General features: G+C 41.2%; 1 protein-coding gene across 1 annotated transcript in view; it reads left to right on the top strand.

Moving 5' to 3' along the window:
• The window catches only part of VOPP1 (VOPP1 WW domain binding protein), a 108151-nt gene extending 85832 nt beyond the window's left edge, over window positions 1-22319 (top strand). Inside the window, exon 5 of the mRNA XM_070617282.1 lies at window positions 19641-22319. Coding sequence (XP_070473383.1) covers window positions 19641-19831 — 191 coding nt within the window. The 3' untranslated portion in view covers window positions 19832-22319. The remainder of the gene's footprint in view (window positions 1-19640) is intronic.
• Window positions 22320-23819: the final 1500 nt, after the last annotated feature.

Below are 23819 nucleotides of genomic sequence, written 5' to 3'. Positions count from 1 at the left end.
CATTCTTGAAAACTGCCCCATAGCTCAGGGAGGGTGACCCAAGTCTAACGTGTCTTCCTCACATTGTGTGTAAGTGCAGAGCTAGTTAAGACAGACTGGTGTCCCTGTCACCTTCATTTGTGTTCTTCTGAACCCACTGACAGGAGAGGACCTTCCTTAGATCACCTTTCAAGTCCACTTCACCTCTCCAAGCTGCCTCCCAAGTCTGTCATTGTGAACTTTTCTCCCTAAGTGTATTTGAAATGGCTGTTACTGGTCCTTCCAGAGCTGAAATAAGGAGAATCTTGTGCCAGACTAGACAGAGGGCTCCTTGTTGCAATGAGGCCCCAGATGATGGATGTGCACACACTCCTTTAGTCACTCACTAAATGTGTTTTGAGTACATGCACTATGTGCTAAGCACTGTGCTTAGCATAAGGGCATACAGTGGTGGTAAAAAAGATGCAGCCCCTGCCTCTGGACTCCTGAAGGACGGGGAGGCAGAGTGACTAGGCAGTGGTAACTTCTAACCTTTGGTCTTATAGAGAAACGCGGGAGCTTATAGAACCCAAAGTTAAAAATTGTGAAGTTTAAAGTCCTTTGTCTCTCGTCTTATAAATTCAGATTGGCTGTGGGACTCTAGCAAAAATACAATGTGCGTTTTCCATTTTATCTGCCTTGTAGCTTTTCAGTTGACCTTTAATAAACTTTTAGTTTCCTGTAATACATTCTCTCTCTTTTTTTTTAAAGACGACTTTTAATGTCTTGGGAAAATATTTTTAAATGATGTGAAGTAATGTTTTTCTGTCTGCTGTTTCTTCTTTGTGGAGGAAAAGTTGATGAGTGGGAAGGTGGGCTGGCTACTTATTAGAGGCCCATAAAGATTATTATTATTAGTGGAAATAAAAGGAGAGAGCTTAGCACTGTGTATGTAACCAACGGAGATGTTTTATTAATTCTCTTTGATCTATCGTAGACAAAAAAGGAGAGAAAAATCATACAGTCATAGGGTCTCAGGGCTAGATGGGATCCTAATGGTCATCCCGTCTGAGCCCACCTCTCAGCTGCTATGGCAGTACCCTTATGTTGATCCATATCCCCAAATTGGCCTCCAGTCTGTCACCAGAAGCTGCAGTGAAAGCGCAGCCAGCTCCAAGGTAACCTGTGCCATCATTGGGCAACTCTGCCCTGGCTTTCTGCTCCTGAGGCTTCTTCAGACTGGAGAAGCATGTGATGAGGCAAAAAGAGGAAAAAGTATGTTTTTCCCCAGGTTCAGTTAATAAAGACTGGCAATGCTAATGCTAATTTTCCATAAAAGGAAGTCCAGTATTGAGTTTGACAGTTTATTATACATCTCTATAGTATCTTACTCTTGGAATTAAAAGCAACTTGTCTACATTCTAAATCACTGTCAAAGATAGTAATAAAAGGTTTTTTTTAAAAAAGACAAAACAGGCTAGTTGAGAAACACTGAGGAAACATAAGCAAAATATGATGACAAGGGAAGTTTATGTACGATATATACATGACAGTGACTCTAAATGGGTCGAAAGATCATCAAGTTGTGTTAAAATCAAATACAATTATACACTACTTTAAAGAGAGACAGCTGAAGAGTGGAACAGAAAAGTAATAGGAATTCACGAGGGATGTTTATCTGAGAAGTAGTGTGATAAAAGGTGACTTGATAGCCACGTGGGAGAATTTTTGTAGAGAATCACCAGTGGAAGAGGCGGCACCAGAGCTGGCTGTTGCCGTGTTAGTAGGAGACAGTGGTGTCTGGATCAGGGTGGTGGCAGGAAGTCTGTGGCAATGGATCAGGTGTGGGGTCCATCTGGGCTTGGGGCTGACAGGACTTACTGAAAGGTTCAAGTGAAGAGAGGGACCCAATCTCTTTGTGACTCAGATTTCTCTTCTGAGAGAGGATAATAGTGTGTTGGGAGGATCAATAGACACTTCTAAAGTGTCTAGTTCTTGCTACTCAAATATGAGCTGGAGACATAATGCATCCTGGGAGCTTGTTAGACGTACAGACTCTCCCATGGCCCCCTAGACGTGCTATATGATAATCTGCATTTTAACAAGATCCCCAGGTAATGCAGAACAGTACCTGCACAGAGGAGTGCTAGATATTTGATAAACAACAAAAGAATGGGCAGTGGTGGCAATAGTAATCTCATATAGGCTTAAGCACCTTAACTGGTTAAGAACCCTTGAGAGATCTGTAGAACTGGAGTAGAATTTAATCCTTATCTCTGTCAGGGCAATATGATCACTGTCGCTCTTTCTGCCTCGTGCTCCAGGATATGTTCTGTGGAATACCCCTGAATTCTTTTTATTAGAATGGTCATTTTGCTTCTGTTTTAAGAAATTGGCAAAAGTAAGCAAAACTGTTCTCTTCACTCAACTTCTGATTTATACAGCCACGAGCGACAAAATGAAAACTTTTGGTGGGAGGGTTTTATTTCCTCCTTAGCTTGCTCACAAAGCATGCTCCTGCCTTTTCTTGTGGAATGTTAGGCCCTGGTATGCATTTGTGTCTCAGCAGGATTTCAAATGTATAATCTCTATAAATCCTGACAGGTCAGCCTGAAAGGGCAGGTACCTAATATAGACACACCTTTAATTCCTTCCTCCCCTCCTCCCAAAGAAGCAGTAGAAGCAGGCTCATTTGGGGTGGATCATACGTGCAGGAGGAAATGCAGAGTCACTTTTCCTCCCAGCTCCCTGCCTCTGGCTCTAGTGTGACCAGTCTGTTGTGTAGCGTTCAAGAAATAATCCATGATTTTCCTAACATAGACACATATAAAAAGGAAGTCTTGGGGCTGGCCCAGTGGCATAGTGGTTAAGTTTACATGCTCCACTTTGGCGGCCCAGAGTTCACTGGTTCGGATCCCAGGCACAGACCTATGCATGGTTCATCAAGCAATGGTGTGGCAGGCATCCCACATATACAATAGAGGAAGATGGGCACAGATGTTAGCTCAGGGCCAGTCTTCCTCAGCAAAAAGAGGATTGGCAGTGGATGTTAGCCCAGGGCTGGTCTTCTTCTTCCTCTTCAAAAAAGGAAGTTTTTAATACTGATAAAAATAATTTTGTATAATGAAGATGTAACTTGAGTCATGTATGAATAACTTCAAAGTATATAAAACAAAAACTTAGAAATAATAGAAAAGAATGGTGGAGACTGTATGTGGCCAATGCATTACTATTAATCTGAACAGAATATAAAAATGAGCAGAGTATTTAAGAGAATTTATCCAATTTTACACTACCAAGGAAATCTGAATGAGTTTACAAAAGCAGAAACCACTTACCTCGGGGTCTGGACTAGGATGCTCTGGGTTCCGTTTCTAACTTCATTTCTCTCTAGCAGATCTTGGGAATGTGACTCAGTTTCTCTAACCCTCAAGCTCATACCTGTGAGGTTGAGATAATGAGAGACTTTCTTCAGGTGATTGCATGTGAGATAATTATTATGCAGTGCTCAGCACAGGGCCTGAGACAACACTCCACGCATGGCAGTAATTGCTACTACTACTAGGACTAAAACTTGTAGATTTAGGAAATCTATAAATGAACAAATAATCTGCACCCACTTGGAAATCAAAGAATACTCCCCTAAATTATTCATTGAATAAGTAAAAAGTAGGAGTTCAGGAGAACACTGAGGTCCTGATCTTCTCCCTCCACCCTCATTCTAAACCTGCCCTTCCCAGTCTGCCCATCTCAATAAATGGCAGCTCTGTTTTTCCAGGTGTTCAGGGTTAAAAGCCTTGGAGCCGTCTTGACATTTTCTCCCATCTCCATCTCCACTGCTGCCACCTTTTATTCAGATTGTCACAAGAGCCTCCTAACTAGTCATCTTGCTTTCCCATCCCCCTCCTTCATTCTATTTCCAGCAAAGGAGCCACAGTCAAAAAAAGAAGTCAGAGCCTCTACTCACAAGTCTCCAAAGGCTACCCACCTTGCTTACAGTCAGAAGCCCTTAGAGTGGCCAACAAGGCCCTTCTCCATCTCTTAGCCTCTCCCCCTCCCACTGCTCTTCTGTTGCCACCTACCTCTCCTATTGCTCATTCCACTCTCACCACACACTGGCCTCTTGCTTTTTCTTAAACCTTCCAGGCTGCTGTGTTAGTGCCTTCTACACTGTGATTCCTTCTGCTTGAAAGGTTCTTTCTCCATCTACAGCCTCCCCCAACCTACACATGGCATGCTCCTCCATCACCCTCCCCCACACACTTACTCATGGTGGGCTCCTTCATTTCTTTCAGGCCTTTCACCTTCTCATGAGACCCTCCCTGTGGACACAATGGAAAATTGCACTTCCTTTCCTCCCTTGTTTTCTCTTTTTCCAACCTCCCTGCTTTATTTTTATCTTTAGCACTTAACATCAATTAATATACTATATATTTTTGTTTACCTTGTTTGTTGACTCTCTATACTGCAAGCACCATAAGGACTTAAGATTTTCTGTTTTTGTTATTGCTGTGTCCTGAGTGCCTGGAGCAGTGCTGGCACACAGTTAGAACTCGATATTTGTTGAATATATAAGTGAATAAAGGAATCAATGAAAATATTAATACAAAAACATATGCACTGCATGTAAGCTGACTTTTAGAAGTAAATTCATAGCCTTATTCTTTGTTAAAAGTGTAAAATATGAAAGCAAATGAACTGTCCTCTCCTTGAAAGAGGTTCATAGGTTAATAAAGACTGCCTCACAGAAGGCATAAGAAGCAAATAATAAAAATTTAAAGTAACTACACAAAACAGAAAAATTGATTTGGAAATCTAACAGTTAGTACCTGGTTAAAAAGCAATAAAATAAATGGCATTACCAGTCCCAACCCTGATAAATCTAATCAATAAAGCATGAAAAAGAAAAAAGAATAATAATAAAACATTACAGATCTAGAGAAGATTAAAAATTACAAAGAAATTTTCATGAAATGGAAAACCTTCATAAGATAGGAAAGTGTACACTAGCAAAGATGCATCACAGCATTGAAAATTTCAATATACCAAAAGGCAAGCAAGAGTTTGAAGAAGTTTTCTAAGAATTAGCTTCCAGAGTGTCTGTAAATTCATATAGTTATCTTTTAACCTTTTAAGAAAAAGTTCATTTTAATGCTGTATGAATTAATAAAAGTATAGAAAATTATGGAAATCTACCTAATTTGTTTTGTAAAACTAGTGTAACTTGGAAACAGACACCAAAATAAGATTATAATTGAATCATGTTCAATGAGCATAAATACAAAAATCCTAGGAAACTGAATTAAACAGCATGTCAAAGAAGTAAACTACCATAACCAAGCATGGGTCTTCCTAAGAGAGCAAGGATAGTTTAATGTTAGGCAAGCTATTAAGTTATATCAAAAAGCAATGATTGGCAGAGAATTCTGGAAAGACGACAGAGTAGGAAGCACCAGGAATCTTTCTCCTCACCTAGACAAAAATTGTATTGGCAGAAACTGTCTGAGAACTCTTTTAGAACTCTGAAATCTGTTGAAGGCTTGTAACTTCCAGGGGAAGACTTGTATGGTAAATTGTAGTTATTTTCAGTCAATTTCAGCTCTAAGCACAGTAGCAGCTACCCATCCCCCACCCCAGGCCCCTTGGCAGTCAGCTGTGCATGAGTTCCTTGAGGAGCTTGCACACAGCCTGCAGGAGCTAGGGCCAAAAGGACCCTGTCCTCTAAATTTCAGGGATCTGTGGTCTGATGGTGAATTGCTGCTTCTGATTAAAGAGGCAGGCAGCCACTCTTGCGTCACCTCCCCACCTTGTTGCAAGCCCCTCCCCTTCTGGCCAAAGTGAACTCCAGGGGATTTAAGTGGCCGGTGCCCTTCCTCCTATGTCTTCATTTTTCATTTTTTATTTTTTCCCCTTTTGGAAGCCAGACATTAAAAACTAGGACATTAAAAACAACTACATATACAGGAAAAATTAGAAAGTGATGCCCCATCCCCAGGGAACGGCTCAGAAAAGAGCTGAGAAAGACCTTAAGTTTACAAGTGAGGCTTATCCTCAGCACAAAGACAGCCTACAACAATGAAAAAAATGAAAAACAGTAACAAAACCCAGCAAACCCTGGGGAAAGGGGAGAATCTGGTTTCCAGAGTTACCATATTATTAGATTCAAGTGTCCCTTGTTCAGCAAAAACTTACAGGGCATACAAAGAAACAGGAAAGTATGACCCATTCAGAGAAAAAGTTTAAATGAACAGACTGTCCCTGAAAAAGACATAATGGCACATATGCTAGACAAATCTTTAAAACAACTGTCTTAAAGGTGCTGGCCCCATGGCCAAGTGGTAAGTTTTGCATGCTCTGCTTCGGCGGCCCAGGTTTGCTGGTTTGGATTCCAGGTGCAGACCTACTCCACTCATCAGCCATGCTATGGAGGCATCCCACATACAAAATAGAGGAAGATTGGCACAGAGGTTAGCTCAGGGCGAATCTTCCTCTCTCTCTCTCTCTCTCTCTCTCTCACTCACACACACACACACACACACACACACACACACTGTCTTAAAGATGCTCAAGAAACTAAAGGAAAATGTGGAGAAAGTCAAGGAAATGATGTATGAACAAAATGGAAATATCAATAAAGAGATAGAAACCTAAAAAGATACCAAGAAATTCTGGAGATGAAAAGTACAATAATGGAAATGAAAAACTCACCAGAGGGATTCAAAGGCAGATTTGAGCAGGTAGAAGAAAGAATCAGTGAACTTGAGATAGGATAATGGATATTATTGAGTCTGAGGACCAGAAAGAAATTTATGCATTTCACTACAAAAGATCAACTAAATACAAACAAAGTAATGCAGGAAATGAGGGACATAAAAGCTCTAAGGCTTATAGGAAACAAATAGCACAATGACAAAAGAAAGTCACTCCTTATCAGTACATACTTTAAAATATTGGTTTAAACTCTCCAATCAAAGGACAGAGATTGGCAGAATGGATTAAAACACATGATCCAACTATACACTGTCTACAAGAGATTCATTTCAGATCCAAAGACACAAACAGGTTGAAAATGAAGGAAAAGATATTCCATGTGCACAGTAACCAAAAGAGAGTGGGGGTAACTATACTAATAGCAGACAAAATAGACTGTAAACCAAAAAAGGTAACAAAAGACAAAGAAGGATAGTGTGTATTAAGAAGAAGTTCAGTGATGTCAACATCTCCATCACGGCAGAGTAAGTTCTTCCAGTAATCAACGCCTTCCAATAGACAATGAAAAGGACATTCATACTCCAACAGAGGACATCCAAACACAACACAAAAAATGTTGGAGAGACCCACACAGCCATACGACGGAGGGTGGAGAGGCTGGAGCCCCCATTGGAGAGGTGGAACAGGGTAAGAGAAAACTTCACTTCCTCCCATAAAGACTGTGATCCAGACACTGGGCAGCCTCAGAGAGGGAAGGAACGGGGGAGGGAATGTTTGTTCACAGGAACATCAAGCACCCCCCAAGGGCCCTTGCAGCTTAGAGGTAAGTCCTCTACTTGGGTGAAAGCTTTCACGGCGGGGTGACCAACACCCCAGGAGAGAAGATAACGAGAGGAGAGGGAGAAAACCCCAAGAACGCACAGGAGAAAGCGCCCCTTCCCCCACCTACTCAGTGTGGCTTCAGTCCCTGGGATTTTGGCTGAAGGCAGAGGGCTCAGAATACATGGCTCTTGACCCCCACCCAGCGATGATAGGTGGTAACTGCAAGCAAATAACACCAGGATGTGAAAAAACAGAGCCACTCCCTCTAGCAATGTCAAACATTATATTAGATCTCCAGACCAGAGAGAAAATGACAAGTACCCAGAAATCAGTCCTGAGGACACAAATATGTGATCTAAATGACAAAGGATTCAAAACAGCTATCATCAGAAAACTCAATGAGGTAAAAGAGAATGTAGAGAAACAATTCAATGAGTTCAGGAGCTACTTCACAAAAGAGATTGAAACTAAAAAGAAGAATCAGTCATAAATATTAGAGATGAAAGACACAATGGAAGAAATAAAACCTGGTGCAACCACTATGGAAAGCAGTATGGAGTATCCTCAGAAAATTAAGGATAGATCTACCATATGATCCAGCTATCCCACTGCAGGGTATTTATCCAAAGAACTTGAAAACACAAAGGCATAAAGATACCTGCACCCCTATGTTCATTGCAGCATTATACACAATAGCCAAGACTTGGAAGCAACCTAGGTGCCCATCAAGGGACGAATGGATAAAGAAGATGTGGTATTTATACATGATGGACTACTACTCAGCCATAAGAAATGATGAAATCCAGCCATTTGTGACAACATGGATGGACCTTGAGGGTATTATGCTGAGTGAAATAAGTCAGAGGGAGAAAGTCAAATACCATATGATCTCACTCATAAATAGAAGATAAAAACAATGACAAACAAACACATAGCACTGGAGATTGGATTGGTGGTTACCATAGAGGAAGGGGGGTGAGGGCAAAAGGGGTGATTAAGCTCACATGTGAGGGGATGGGCTATAATTAGTTTTCGGCTGGTGAACATGATGTAATCTACATGGAATTCGAAATATATTATGTACATCTGAAAATAAACAAATAAATGGAAAAGATATATAAAATAAAAAATAAATTACAAAAAAAGAAATAAAACAAAATATGGATTCCCTGAATGTTCAAGTGGCCACCATAGAGAAGCATATCAGCATAATTGAAGATAGACATGTTGAAATGTGCCAGATAGAGGAGGAGAGAGAAATAAGACTAAAATGAAATGAAGAAAGTCTCTGAGAAATATCTGACTCAATTAGGAAATGCAACATAAGAATTATAGGTATTCCATAAGGAGAAGAGAAGGAGAATGGAGCAGAAAGCTTGCTCAAAGAAATAATAGAGAACTTCACAAACCTAGGAAAGAAAATCCATGTAGAAGAGGCTGCCAGGTCACCTAAATACATCAATATAAAAAGACCTACTGCAAGGCATGTAGTAGTGAAACTGGCAAAACTGAATGACAAAGAAAAAATACTAAGGGCAGCAAGGCAGAAGAAAATAACCTACAAAGGAACCCCCATCAGGCTTTCAGCAAATTTTTCTGCAGAAACCTTACAGGCTAGGAGAGACTGGAATGACATATTCAGATCTTTGAAGGACAAAAACTTTCAGCCAAGAATACTGTCTCCAGTGAAAATATTCTTCAGATATGATGAAGAAATAAAAACTTTCCCAGACAAACATAAGCTAAGGGAGTTCACAGCCACGAGAGCCCTGGCCCAAGAAATCCTCTGGAAGGCCCTCATACCTGGAAAAAAAAAAAAAAAAAAAGGAGAAAGAGGTTACAAAGCATGGAGTGAGGAGATAAATAGGTAGACAGAATCAGAGCAGGATAGCAAATACTCAAGTGTAGCATTAAACACAAAGGGAAGGAAAACACCAAAAACAAAGATAATCTTGTCATTTTAACCACAAACTCATAATACAAGATGGAATAAGATGTGAGAACAACTTAAGAGGGGAAGAGGAAAGAGACTGAATCTGTTTAGTCTAAGGAAATTAGAGGCCATCAGAAAAGGGACTATCTTATCCACGAGATTTTGAAAACAAACCTCAGGGTAACCACTGGGAAAAAAAAAAAGCAGAACAGAGACATAAATAATAAATAAGGAGAAAACAAAGAAACACAACATAAAAAACTACATAAGTTAATTGGTAGGTCAAAATACACAGGACGAGAAACAAAGGAAATGCAGGTGAACCAGAAAAGGAGTGATAAAATGGCAGCATTAAGCCCTCATATATCTATGATCACCCTAAATGTAAATGGATTGAATTCTCCAATAGAAAGACACAGAGTGGCGAGATTGATTAAAGAACAAGACCCCAAAATATGCTGCCTCCAGGAAACACAGCTCCAGTGACAAACACAAGCTCAGAGTGAAGGGATGGAAGACGACACTCCAAGCTAATGGCAAACAAAAGAAAGCAGGTGTTGTAATACTTATATCAGATAAAGTAGACTTCAAGATAAGACAGGTAAAGAGAGACCAAGAGGGGCAGTATATAATGATCAAAGGGACATTCCACCAAGAAGAAATAACACTTATAAATATCTATGCACCCAACACAGGAACACCAAAGTACTTAAAGCAACTAGTAACAAGCCTAAAAGAAGACATTAATAAGAAAAAGTTCAATACAGCAAGAACATATAACATTTATGTCCCTAATGACAGACCATCAAAATATATAAAGCAAAAACTGACAAGAATTGAAGTGAAAAATAGACACTTGTATAGTAACAGATGGCAGCATCAGTTTATGATAATAGAAAAATTGGACAGAAGATAAGTAAGTAAATAGAGGACTTGAACAAAATAAGCCAAGTAGACCTAACAGACTTATACAGAACACTCTGCTCAATAACAACAGAATACACAGTGTTCTCATGCACATGGGACATTTTCTAGGCTAGACTATATGTTAGGCCAAGGATTAAGTCTCAGTAGATTAAAAAAATCGATATTATACAAAGTATCTTCTCTGATCACGACAGAATGAAATTAGAAATCAATAGCAAAAGAAAACTGGAATATTCACAAAATTGTGGGAATTAAACAACATGCTTTTAAACTAATGGATGAAGGAAGAAATCACAAGGGAAACTAGAAAATACTTAGAGATGAATGAAAGCAAAAACACTGTGCAACAAAACTTATGGGACATAGCAAAAGCAGTGCTAAGGGGGTAGGAAATTTATAGCTATAAACACTTAGATTAAAACAAACAAAAGATTTCAAATTAACAACATAAATTTATAAGTAGAACTAGAAAAAGAAGAATGAATTAAGCCCAAAACTAACAGAAAGAAGGAAATAATAAAGATAAGTAGAGTGATAAATGAAATAGAGAAGAAAAATAATAGCAGAAATCAACAAAACCAAAAGTTGGTTCTTCAAAATGATCAATAAAATTGACAAACCATCAGATGGACTAAGAAAAAAAAAATAAGACATAAATTACTAAAATCAGCAGTGAAAGTAGGGACATTACTAGCAGTTCTACAGGAATAAAAAGAATTATAAGAGAGTCCTATGAATAATTGTACAGCAAAAAATTGGATTAACTAGATGAAATGGACAAATTTCTGGAAAGACAAAACCTACCAAGACTAAATCACAAAGAAATAGAAAATTTGAATAGACCTGTAACTAGTAAAGAGATTGAATCAGCAATCAGACAACTCCCAACACAGTAAAGCCCTGGACCTGATGTCTTCCCTGGTAAATTTTACCAAACGTTTAAAGAAAAACTAATAATAATCCTCCTCAATTTTTTCCCAAAAGTTGAAGAGGAAGGGACACTTCCTAATTCATTCTATGAGGCCAGCATTACCCTGATACCAAAGCCAGACAAAGATATTACAAGTAAAGTACAGCTCATTGTCCCTGATGAACAGTGATGAAAAAATCCTTAACAAAATAGTAGTAAACATAACTCAGCAGTATTTTTAAAGGATTATACACCAAGACCAAATGGGATTTATTCTGGAATGCAAGGACGGTTCAACATATAAAATCAGTCAACATAATACTCCACATCAATAGAATGAAGGAAAAAAATCACGTGATCATCTCAGTTGATGCAGAAAAAGCATTTGACAAAATTCAACACTTCTTCATGATAAAAACACTCAACAAACTAGGAATAGAAGGAAACTACATCATAATAAAATCCATATTTGAAAAACTCACAGCTAATATCATAGCTGATGGTGAAAGATTGAAAATTTTTTCTCAGAGGTCAGAAACAAGGCAAGGATACCTGCTTTCACCACTTCTCTTCAACATAGTGCTGGAAGTTCTAGCCAAAGGATTAGGCAAGAAAAAAAAAATAAAAGACATCCATATTAGAAAGGAACAAGTCAAATTATCTCTGGTTGCAGCTGATATAATCTTATTTGTAGAAAATTCTAAAGATTCCACAAAAAAACTGTTAGAAATAATAAGTAAATTTAGCAAAGTAGCAGGATACAAAGTCAACATGCAAAAATCAGTTAAATTTCTGTACATGAACAATGAACAGTCTGACAAGGACATTACAAAACCAACTCCATTTACAATTGCATCCAAAAGAATAAAATAATTAGGAATTAAAGGAAATGAAATACTTGTACAATGAAAACTACAAAACATTGCTGAAAGAAACTTTAAAAGATGTAAGTAAATGGAAAAAGATCCAATGTTCATAGATTGGAAGACTTAATATTGTTAAAATGTCAATACTGCCAAAAGCAATCTATAGATTCAGTGTAAACCCTATCAAAATCCCAATGATGTCTTTTACGGAAATAGAAAATGCATTCTAAAATTCATATGGAATCTCAAAGGACCCCAAATAGCCAAAAAAATTCTTCAAAAAGAAGAACAAAATTGGAAGACTCAGACTTCCCAGTTTCAAAACTTACTACCTGGCTACATTAATCAAAACAGTGTGGTATTTGCATAAAGACAGATGTGCAGACCAATAGAATAGAATAGAAAGCCCAATATAAACCCTCACATATATGGTCAAATGATTTTCAACAATAGTGCCAAAGCTGTTCAATGGAGAAAGAATAGTCTTTCCAACAAATGGTGCTGGGAAAACTGTATATCCCCATGCAAAAGATGAACCCTTACCTAACACTATGTATAAGAATTAATGCAACATAGATCAAGGAGGGGGCCGGCCCCATGGCTGAGTCGTTAGGTTCACGTGGTCCCCTTCAGTGGCCCAGGGTTTCACTGGTTCAGATCCTGGTCACGGACCTATCACCAGCCATCAAGCTATGCTGGCACAGCATCCCACATAGCAGAACTAGAGGGAGCTACAACTAGAATATACAACTACATAGTGGGGGGCCTTCAGGTAAAGAAAAGAAAAAGTAGGCAAATTGGACTTCAGGAAAATTAAAAAAATTTGTGCATCAAAAGACACTATCAATAGAGTAAAAAGGCTACCCCCACAGTGGGACAAAATATTGGCAAATCATATATTTGATAAGCAATTAATATCCAGAATATATAGAGAACTTCTAAAACTCAACAGGGTGGTCTAGTGGTTAAGATTCTGCGCTCTCACTACCATGGCCTGGGTTCGTTTCCCATTCAAGGAACCATAACACCCATCTGTCAATTGTCATACTGTGGCAACTGCGTCTTGCTGTGATGCTGAAACCTATACAACTGGTATTTCAAATTCCAGCAGGGTCACCCATGGTGGACAGGATTTAGCAGAGCTTTCCAGACTAAGACAGACTAGGAAGAAGGCCCTGGCCAATTTAGAAAGATTGTTCATGGAAATCCTATGAATAGCAATGGAGCATTGTCTGATACAGCACCTGAAGGTGAGAGGATGTTGTGCAAAAAGACCAGGCAGGATTCCACTCTACTGTACACATGGTTTCTAGGAGTCAGAATCTACTTGACGACTCTAACAACAACAAAAAAATCAAACAACTCGATTCAAAAATGGGCCAAGGACTTGAATAGACATTTCTCTAACGAAGATATATGTACAAGCACAAGAAAAGATGCTCAACATCACTAATCATTATGGAAATGCAAATCAGAACTATGAGATAACCACCTCATAGCCATTAAGATAACTACTGTAATCGAAAAGCAGAAAACAAGTGTTAGCGAGGATGTGGAGAAATTGGAACCCTTTTGCACTGTGGGTGGGAATATAAAATAGTACAGCCACTGTGGAAAGAGAATGGCAGTTTCTCAAAAAATTAAAAATAGAATTACCATATAATCCAGCAGTTCCACTTCTGGATATATGCCCAAAAGAATTGAAAGCAGAGTCTTGAAGAGATATTTGTACACCCATGTTCATAGCAGCAGTGTTCACAATTGCTAAAACGTGGAAGCAACCCAAGTGTCCATAGAGAGATGAATGGTTAAGCAAAAGGTGGCATATACATACAATGGAATATTAATTCAGCCTTAAAAAGGTAGGATTTCTGACATGCTACAACATGGATGCCCTTGGAAGATCCTGTTCTCAGTGAAATAAGCCAGTCATAAAAAGACAAATATTGTGTGATTCCATTTATATGCAGTACTTAGAGGAGTCAAAATCACAGACAGAAAGTATAATGGTGGTTGCCTGGGACTGGGGGGAATGGATAATAGAGGGTTATTGTTTAATGGATATAGAGTTGCAACTTTACAAGATGAAAAGAATCATGGGGATGTATCATGGTGATGGTTGCACAACAATGTGAGTGTATTTAATACCATTAAATTGTAAACTTAAAAATGGTTAAGATGGTAAATTTTATGTTTTGTGTATTTTATAACAATAAAAAATGCAAAAAAAAAAAAAAACAATGCGTATCCTAGTATATCCTGAGAAGGCTGTTGATAAAATTCAATATGCATTCCTTATCAAAACTCTTTTAAAGCTGGTAATATAGTGTAAACTATTAATGTAACTAGTAACGTAAGGCTTTTCCTTAAAATAATAAAGACGTGTGAGTGTTCCTTGAGAGTCCTTGAAGGCAAGACAAAGTCCTCAATTATACCTCCAATGTTACCACCTGTGCCTTTTGAATGGAAATGTTCAGTAAGTAATTGCTGAATGAACTAAATTTGTACTCTAGACATACTGCCAACATCCTATTTACTGCAACAGTAAAAGTATTCCCATTAAAATTAGGATATTTAGTATCATCAATATTTAACATTTTTCTAGAATTTCTGGCTAAAATATTAACATGAAGATAATATTTAACCATTAGGTAGGAGAAGCAAAACTATCTCTATTTATAAACAATATGTCGTTATATGCCTAAAAAAAAGTCCTAGAGAATAAACTGAAAAATACTTTTAGTAGCTGAGACAGTTTAGCAAAATGAATAGTCACACGTTGCTTAATAACGGGGATACCATCTGAGATATGCATCGTTAGGCAATTTCCTCATTGTGGAAATATCATAGAGAGTACTGAGGGAAACCAAATTTGCCACCCCAAAATGTGTCTCTTTAACATGAGGATTACTTTAGGCTGATTATTCTTAAGAAGCAAAAGACTGAGAGAGTTTTTCTTGTTACCTCCCCCTTAACTGCCTAAAAGAATTCAAATAAAAAGAAACCTGTCTCAGGAAGCAAGCTATCACCTTAGCATAACATGAACTACATGGTAGACAAGGAGGAACTTAGAAAAACCTGTTTCTTGGGCTCCCCTCTGTGTTCTTCTGTTTCTGTGTAGCCAAACACTTGTTTTCTAAACCTTTGCTCCTTTTCACCTATGTGTGACTTGCCTTCCTTCCCTTTGAAGTCCCTCATTCTCCCCACCCCCAACACCTTCTTTTTTCTTTAGCTGAGAATGGTATTTAAGGTGAGGGCTTTGACTGTTTTGGCAAGTTGCTTGGTTTTCCTGTGTTCCTCCTTGGGTTCAATTAATTTGCTAGAGCAGCTCTCAGAACTGAGAGAAGCATTTTACTTGCTAGATTACTGGTTTATTATAAAAGTATATAACTCAGGAACAGCCAGATGGAAGAGATGCATAGGATGAGGTATGGGGAAAGGGGCATGGATCTCCCATGCCTTCTCTAGGAGCCACTCTCCCCAAATCTCCACGTGTTCACCAACCCAGCAACTCTCTGACCCCAATCCTTTGGGGTTTTTATGGAGGATTCAGTACATAGGTATGATTCAGTAAATCATTGATCATTGGTGACTGATTCAACCTCCAGCCCTTCTCTCCTGGGGGGACAGGGCAGGGGGAATGCCAGTCCCACCCTTCTAATCACATGGTTGATTCTCCTGGCAGCCAGCCCCCATCCTGAGGGGTAGTCCAAAAGTCACTTCATTAACACCAGAGACACCTCTATGGCTCTCATCACAGGAAATTACAAGGGTTTTAGAAAGAGCTCTGTGCCGGAAATGGGGATGAAGACCAAACATATATTTCTTACTATAAATCACAATATCACCCCATCTCGTTCCTATCCCTTTTCTGTCCCCATACCATCCCATCCCCAGATAATACAAATGCAGTGCAGATGGGCATCCTAGACACTTAATGTTGAGGAAACAGAAGGTGCAGCTGTGTGGCTGCCATTGTTTCTCTCACCTCTCCTGATCCTGTCTCTTTGCCTACTGGAGAGGCAGTCTTCCTGTAACTCCAGCTTCTTCATAGAATGCTCCATATATTTCCTTTCTCTAACTGAGCCATATACCATAAACCTTCAGAATTGAAGAGCTAGTTCTCTTATCCTATGTTCCACCCCTGTCAGGTAAGGGGATAGTGCTGGTGTCCCCTTGGCTCCTGCCTATCGCTTTTATATTCTTCTCCCCCTGTGTGTAGAGTCCTCACCACACTGAATCCCATACCAGTTGACTCTGTCACTCTTTGTCACTATTTTGCTACCATCTGTGATCATCTCTTCTGTGAGGACTTTGGAATCCATCTGCTCAAATGACCTGTACCCTGTTTTACTCAGCATTGAGGCTGTCTGCCATGAGCACCCTGTTCCTCCTTCCCACACAACCGTGGCTCGCTGGTGCTTCTTCTTGACATACTCTTTGCCCATTGGACACAACATTTCAGTTGCCCTCCTGTGCACCAGGCTCTTTGCTAGGCAGTGGGGTCCAAATTTGGAACGAGACCTTATAAAGCTCCCTGCCCTCACTGATTTATATTCTCCCCTAGAAATCCTCTCACTTATAGGATGTCCCCACACCCTATAAACGTGCTCCAGGCATTTCCCATCTTTAGCAATACATCTTCCTTTGCCTTGCATCCCTTTTGCTGCCACCTATCCACTTTATCCAGTCTTCACCCCTTTCCTGGAGTAGCTCTTTGCCCACTGTAGTTGGAGTTTTATACCTACCATTGTACTAAAACTATTGAGTAAAGGCATAAAAATCCCAAATGCCACATCCATTAAAAATGCGCAGTTCTTATTTTGATCTCTCTTCCACTTTGTGGAGTACAAATCCCATCTTCCTTCTTAAAAATTCTCCTTTCCTTTTGCTGCCATGACACAACTCTTACTTCACTATTTTCGCTGTTTTTTCCCAGTCTCCTTTGCACCCTTCTCATCTACCTTAAATGTTTTGTGTTCTTTTCCCATGTTGAATGTTGTTCTCACAATTCTCTCCTCAGCCGTTGTCTTTTCTCCCTCCCTGCACACTTCCTAGGTGGTTTTAACTACACCCATGTCTTTGTTACCACTTCTACACAAAGGGCTCCCAGGGCTGCCTCAGCTCCAGCAGGTCCAGCGTGGAACTTCCGTCAGCCCGCCCTTCTCCTGTGCCCCTGTCTTGCTTGGTGGGCCCCATTATGGAAACCAGAAACCAGGGTCTTTTCTATTTAGACCTCTTCTCCATCCTCCAGTATTCCATGTCAAGTTGGTCCCCAGGTCTTTTGGTTATACCTCCTGACTAACTCTCTCATTCTCTCCTCCTCGTTTCTTCTCTCATATTCAAATTCTTCTCTCATATCATGTCTTTCCTGGATAATTACAAAAGCTTCTTTTAAAAAAACCTTTAACTCTTTATGTGTATGAAATATAAAGGGATCCAGAGGTAAATAAAACATAATTTCTGCCCTTGAGAAACTCGTGGTCATGGCTGGTCATAGGCTTGTAAATAAATATGTCCTAAGGCAGCAGGAAGAAGCACCAATAGAGACAGGTGCTGTCGGGCCGCACAGGGGCTGGATGCAGTGGTGGTGATAAAGGTGGCATCTCTGGCTGATTGCTTCAGTGACACCCTGGAGTGCATTTCTGACCTTATGTTTCTGTTCTACATTCTCTCCTTCAGCACATTTGTAGACTTCCAAGAACTGACTTATGTCAGCTTTAGAGGTTTGAGACAACTTGCACACCTTGGTGGGCATCTTTCCAGGAATCAAACCTTTATTCACTTAAACTGTGGCAAGGGGAATTTGCAAATAAAAAAAAAAAAAAAAAAAAAAGCCCTACACAATATTTATACAGGATGACTTTTATGATGCTCTGAATATCTCCCTGTGTTAAATGAGGCCTAACTCAGACTTGAGTCTCCTCACAAAATTAGCTTGGCCCAGGAAACACCCAAAGCTCCCAGTTTCTTTCCTTGATTATTTATATGGTCAGAATTCTCTAGTGTTATCAACATGATCGGAGTAAAGTGATCTAAAAAATTGGCTCCAAAGCAGCAGCATAGATATTTCTACCCATTAAAATGAGAATTGGGGCTAGACTTAGGGCAGGATGACCGGCCTGTTCCCTCCCATCACCTTGTGAGCCCATTGGACCCCCATGTCCTGCATCCTGGCCTGAAGGTGGGGAGCCAGCTTGCATGTCATAGCCTCACCCTGGAGAAGAGAATCTCCAGCAGCATCAAGGGGAAACAGAGACTCCATAGACCTGTCAACCTACTGTAGAGGAGGAAAAACTATTCCTCTGCCCTCTAGGTCCTTGTGTCTATTCTAATAATTAAATTGACGTGAGACAGAATAACAGGGGAAAACCAAACAAAGTTTAATAACATGTATACATGGGAGAAACCCAGGAAAACTGAGTAACTCACCAAAATGGCAGAAGCCACCACCTTAAATACCATCTTCAGCTAAAGACAAAGGAGGATGTTGGGATGTTGGGTGTAGTGGTTTGGGACTTCAAAGGGAAGGAAGATAATTTACCTGGAGATGGAAAAGCAAATGTTTAAAAGACAAATGTTTGCTGGGCCATCTATAGACACTAGGACCCAAAAGAGATCTTTTGATAAAATCACCCTTGCTACATGCCTTCCTGTCTACCACACCTAGAATTATCTATGGTGATAGCTCCTTTCTGGGACAGAGCCTTCTATCTTAAATTCTTTTAGCTAGTTAGGGGGAAGGGCAAAGTTTCCTTTAGAGTCTTTTTGTCTTTAAAAATAATCAAGCCAAAGAGATGCATTTTGGGATGGCAAATTCTGATTCCCCACACTGCTCTGCTGGCATCTGTCCCTTAGGTTGTCTCCCTATCTTTGAACTTGGACTCATCTGAATGACAGGTAGTCTCCATCCTGATAAAATGCAAGCCAGCAGGTGGGAATGGAGGCAGTACTTTAGAAATGTTCTTCAGCAAACCGTGTTCTGAGAGGGCTTGTGAAGCAGCCAGTGACAGTTCTGGCTGAGAGGAAACCAGGGTCCTTTTCCCAGTTCTTCCATAGTTAGCTGTGGATTGACTTCCCTTATGGGATCGTGAGTTTTCTTGACTCTAGAGTGTGCATGGCCCTCCTGGTTGGAGATTTGTTCAGCATGCACTGCCCCAGCTTTTCACAGAGCTGCCTTGGTTATCATTCAGGCTTCGATCAGCGACATCCATGCCACTGCCCTGTACCAGGCCTGATTCTATTAAGTCCTTCCTGTCACTTAGCCACCCTCGTGATTTTGTGTGTGCTGTCAGTCGTCTGCATCCCAGGAGGGCAGAAGCTCCATGAAGCCGAGGACTTGTGTGTCACTCGTTTGTCCCTTATCCCAGGTGGCCACCGTGTCTGGGCATGTTGGCCCTTGAGTGAATGATTGGGGTGGTGGTCTCCACAGCCCCTGCAGCCTGGCCGTGCTCTGGTATGATGGGCAGTGGGTTTTCTCTGCTGTGCTCACATGTACTGGTCTGTCTTTCAGGATCCCAGCAGCCGGGGCTGCCGTATTACAGTGACCCTGGAGGACTGGGGATGAATCCTGCCGGGAATCCCATGGCGATGGCTTTCCAGGTCCAGCCCAACTCACCCCAGGGAAGCACAGCCTACCCACCACCCCCTTCCTACTGCAACACTCCCCCACCCCCGTATGAACAGGTGGTGAAGGCCAAGTAGCAGGAGTGCTGACTGTGACACTGCCTGTGCGACAGTTGCCAGGGAGACAGGGAGAGGTGCTGTCACTCCACCTTCCCTGTCCTCATCAATGTTCACTTCCAGGAATGGTCTTATGAACTACTGAGGGAAAATTCCTCTTTGATCTCTTCAAAGCAAGCACAGCTCCCTTTCAAGTTTTCTATGGAGGACAAATATTTGAAATCACCCTCTGTCTCCTCTGCTCCTTCCGTTTCTGATATAATCTGTGCTCTGGCAGAGTGTGGACAGTCTCCAAGGGTCAGCTCCTTAGAGTGGCATACCCAGATCCTTAGGAGAGAGAGACCAAGAGGAGGAGTCAGGGCAGAGCCGGTGTGTGTGGGTAAGCACAGTGAGCACATGGAGGGGGCCAGGTGCCCCTCCCAGGCAAGCTTCTTCCCACCAGATGGAAAGGCCCTGCACACAGCCAGCAGCCTGGCAGAAAGAGGCCCCATGGGGTCAGCTGTTTGAGCCTGTTGTCCTGTCAGTCTTCCTCTTCAAGCAGCTGTTAGAGAGACATTTGGTGGAGAAGAAGCCTCTTAGCCCTTTTCTATCTCCACTCACTTACTGAAGAGGAGAGAGGCTTCCCGTCTGCACAGCCAGGGTGGGAGAGCTCTGTGTATGGCTTTCCCTTCAAGTGGATGAGGATCCAGAATCAGGCCAAGTTGGATGTCTCCGGCTATTGGAAAATCACTAAGGAAATTTATTTAAATGGGAAATGGCTTCCTGCCCCAAACTGGAACACTGCATTTTATGAGCTCTTGGTCAGACTTGGGGGGAAAAAACATTTCCCCCTTTTTAGTTCATTTATGGAAGCTCGTGTAGAGTTCTGTCCTTCCAGGTCAGTCTTGAGTGTGTCTTCCCTAGATGTCAGCAGCTCCCTGGTCTTTGACCAAGAGCAGAGGTCTCCACTCTCTTCCCTGAGGCAGCTCTGGTGCTGGATTTTGATGGACACTTTCAAAGCAGAAAGGCACATCTGAGAAGTCTTATCACCCCTGGGAGAGAAGTGTCGCAGCAGGGCTTCAAGCCTGCTGTTGGATAGGCCGGGACCTTGGTTTATTTGATCTCAGCAGGTGTGCGTTGCGCTCTGAAGAGGAGCAGCTTGCTGAGAAAAAGACAGGAAAGCTAAATCCCAGGACTGCAGGTAAATTTCTTCAAAAAGTGCTGAATTGATTTCACTGACAACTTAATCAAAATTAGAATAAAGAAGATGTGGTTGGAAATGCACATGGTGGCTAAGAAACATATCTCCTCCCAGGATCTTACAAGGAGTCACCAGGGTTGCTGACAGTGAGCAAGGAAGTCCTGTTCCTCTGAGTAGTGAGTAGTACTGATAGTGTATTTAAACCCAGACCAAGACCTGACCGGTGACGTGTAGAGGGGTAAAGCAGCATAGCCAAGACATGTAGGTCCTGGTACGTGTGTAGTATTAGGATGGGCAGCGGGGAGGGGAGAGGCGAGGGACTGATGGGGGGCTTGTTTTTAAATGAACGAATCCTAATCAGAGCCTCTTGAGAAATTGCTACTCTTTGAACTTGAGCATCTGGACATCTCGCTGGAGTGGATACTGAGTGCTTTTCATCCCCCAGACTAGAGTCTTGGTGTGCCTGCTCTGCTGGGACACCTATATATGGAGTAGGGGTGAGGAATCAGAATGGGGCTGTGGTGACCACTCAGACCTACCTTCTTCTAAGGATGGAGAATCTGGGAGCCTCCTGGGGAATTCCATGAGAAATGCTTGGAGCCAAAAGAACACTCTTGGAAACACAGTTTGTGCACACAGATGCTGCTGCCGGTGTCTCTGAGCACCCTCATGTGACCTCCAACTCCTCTCCCTGAGTGCAGTTCCTTCCCACACTCAGGTCCTTGATTTCAGATGAGACGACAAAGCACAACATTTGCTGTTTACAACCAAACATGGATCCAAAAAGTTTCTCTTCCCCCAGGTCATTTGTTTTGCATTTTTAACTTCAATTTCTCCCTTTAGTTGTTTTAATAAAGAAGCACACTAAGAGCTGCCCCTGAAAGTGGATCAGGGTGCTGCTGAATAGGCACCCAAATGTCCATTACTAAGTTTTGTTTACCTTTTTGATAGCAAATGATGTTATGAGACTGAATGATTTAGGTAGTGCTCCACAATTTCACATTCCCATGTGTGTAAGATAAATTTTGTTTTCCCTTGCACCTGGGTGAGAACCTGCTACAGTGAACACATACTGTGTGTGGAAATCTCATGTGTGATGACATTTTCCTGTCGTCTCGTCTCCTCCGTGCCGTTGGTGGATTATGCCCCCCTCTTAAAGTGAGTCCAGCTCCTGGTGTGTTGGAGTCCCATAGAGTCAGTGGTTAGGAGTGAACTTGGAGCAGATCTGTGCATGTTTTTCCTCTGCAACATGTGGCTCATTTCTCTTTTTTGTTCTCTTTCGATAGGGTCCTGTTTCCTATGTATGCAAAATAAAAATAAATTTGGGCATGTGCTTTGATTGTTTTGCTGGGGAGTGGGAAAGAGGGTAGAGATGAAGTTTCTAATAAGGAAGAGTGAGTGGGTGTCATTAGTTCAGTTGGGTTAGGGGTAGGAGTGAAGTGGCGTTCTCCCAATCTCAGGAGAACTGGCAATTAGATGCTATCAAAGAATATAAGGAACTTTTGGTTCACCAACACATTAAAAAAATCTAGCTAAGGAAGAAATTATCCAAAGCTGGTAGGAAGACAGAAGCATTAATTAGGTAAACTGACAGCTAATACTGACATTAGTTAACCTGGGGCCTGGATCTGTCTTCCATAGGTGGGTGACCCTTCACTTTAAAAGCTAGCTCTGCCTGGTCAAAAACTGTATTTCTCTCACAGGATATAGCTGCTATAGTTAGGCTGCATTTAAATGAATCACTAATTGAAATAATGTTTATAAAGAAGCATTTTATAATTTGCTGTCTTAAAACAGGACAGGAAATAAGCCAGAAGAGGTCAGTCAGTTTGCTCATGGTAAAACAGAGCTAATCTGGACACCCAACCTGGTCAGCTTTCCCCAGTAAGGTAGAAGCAGGGTCATTTACAAGTCAGAGGTCATGACTTGCAATGGCAAACTGAGTGTTCGCTTTTATCTCTCCTTCCCAAATTTCATTGAACTTCAAGAAATCTCTATCAGCTCATAAGGCAAAAAAGTATGAGAACAGAAATTTTGAGTAATTTCTGAAATAGAAGATGGCAGTTGGGACTGAATGATGGAGAAAACAGATCTGAGAAGATGGAATTTGAAAATGCAGAGAAGGCGGCTGGGGAGGTGATAGCTGTCGAACTCCATGCGAAGGCCCAGAGAGCAGGAGTGGACCGTGGGCAGATGCCAGAAAACAACTATGCCATAGATGCATGTTCCCCACCCCTGATCCCCGGCTGCAGGAATTGACCCTGAAGCCCCCTTTCTTGCAAAGGGAGTGCTCTGTGTGGGAAAGTGCTGGGAGGTGGGCTGTTGGCATCATTATTTAATTTTAAAAAGTGGGTTAGACATTTTCTAATCAGTCAGAACGTTTATAGTCTGGGCTCTCATAGCTTTCCTGTAGCCCCTGGGTCGTGATCCAAGGTCATAGGGAGATCCTGTGCAAAATGGAAACTCAAGGACTTGAGAGAAATGACCCAGTGACCAGCACCACAAATCCCTCCCTTGGAAGTTTTCTCTGGCATTAGAGGAAAACAGCTCAGCCAAGTGTTCTCCTGACTTAGATTACACCAGCCTTTCAACCCAGTCGCCCAGGCACCTCTCAGCTAAAATGATGGTTAATAGTTTGAATTCTTAATTTCTAACATTCTTTTAATGCCAAAAATGAGAGTACCAAGTAGATGTGAGGGCAATCCTTGCAGGCATAACTATCCCTTGTGGTGTCTTGGAAAGACCGTTGGCTCTGAAGATGGACAGCCTTGCTCCAGCCCTGAGTCTGCTGTTGGTTAGGGCAAGTGAGTTAAGTCTCAATGACCCAGA

Source organism: Equus przewalskii, chromosome 4 (assembly GCF_037783145.1).
Source record: "Equus przewalskii isolate Varuska chromosome 4, EquPr2, whole genome shotgun sequence".
Taxonomy (NCBI): Eukaryota; Metazoa; Chordata; class Mammalia; order Perissodactyla; family Equidae; genus Equus; species Equus przewalskii.
This window is presented reverse-complemented; position numbering and strand designations above follow the sequence as displayed.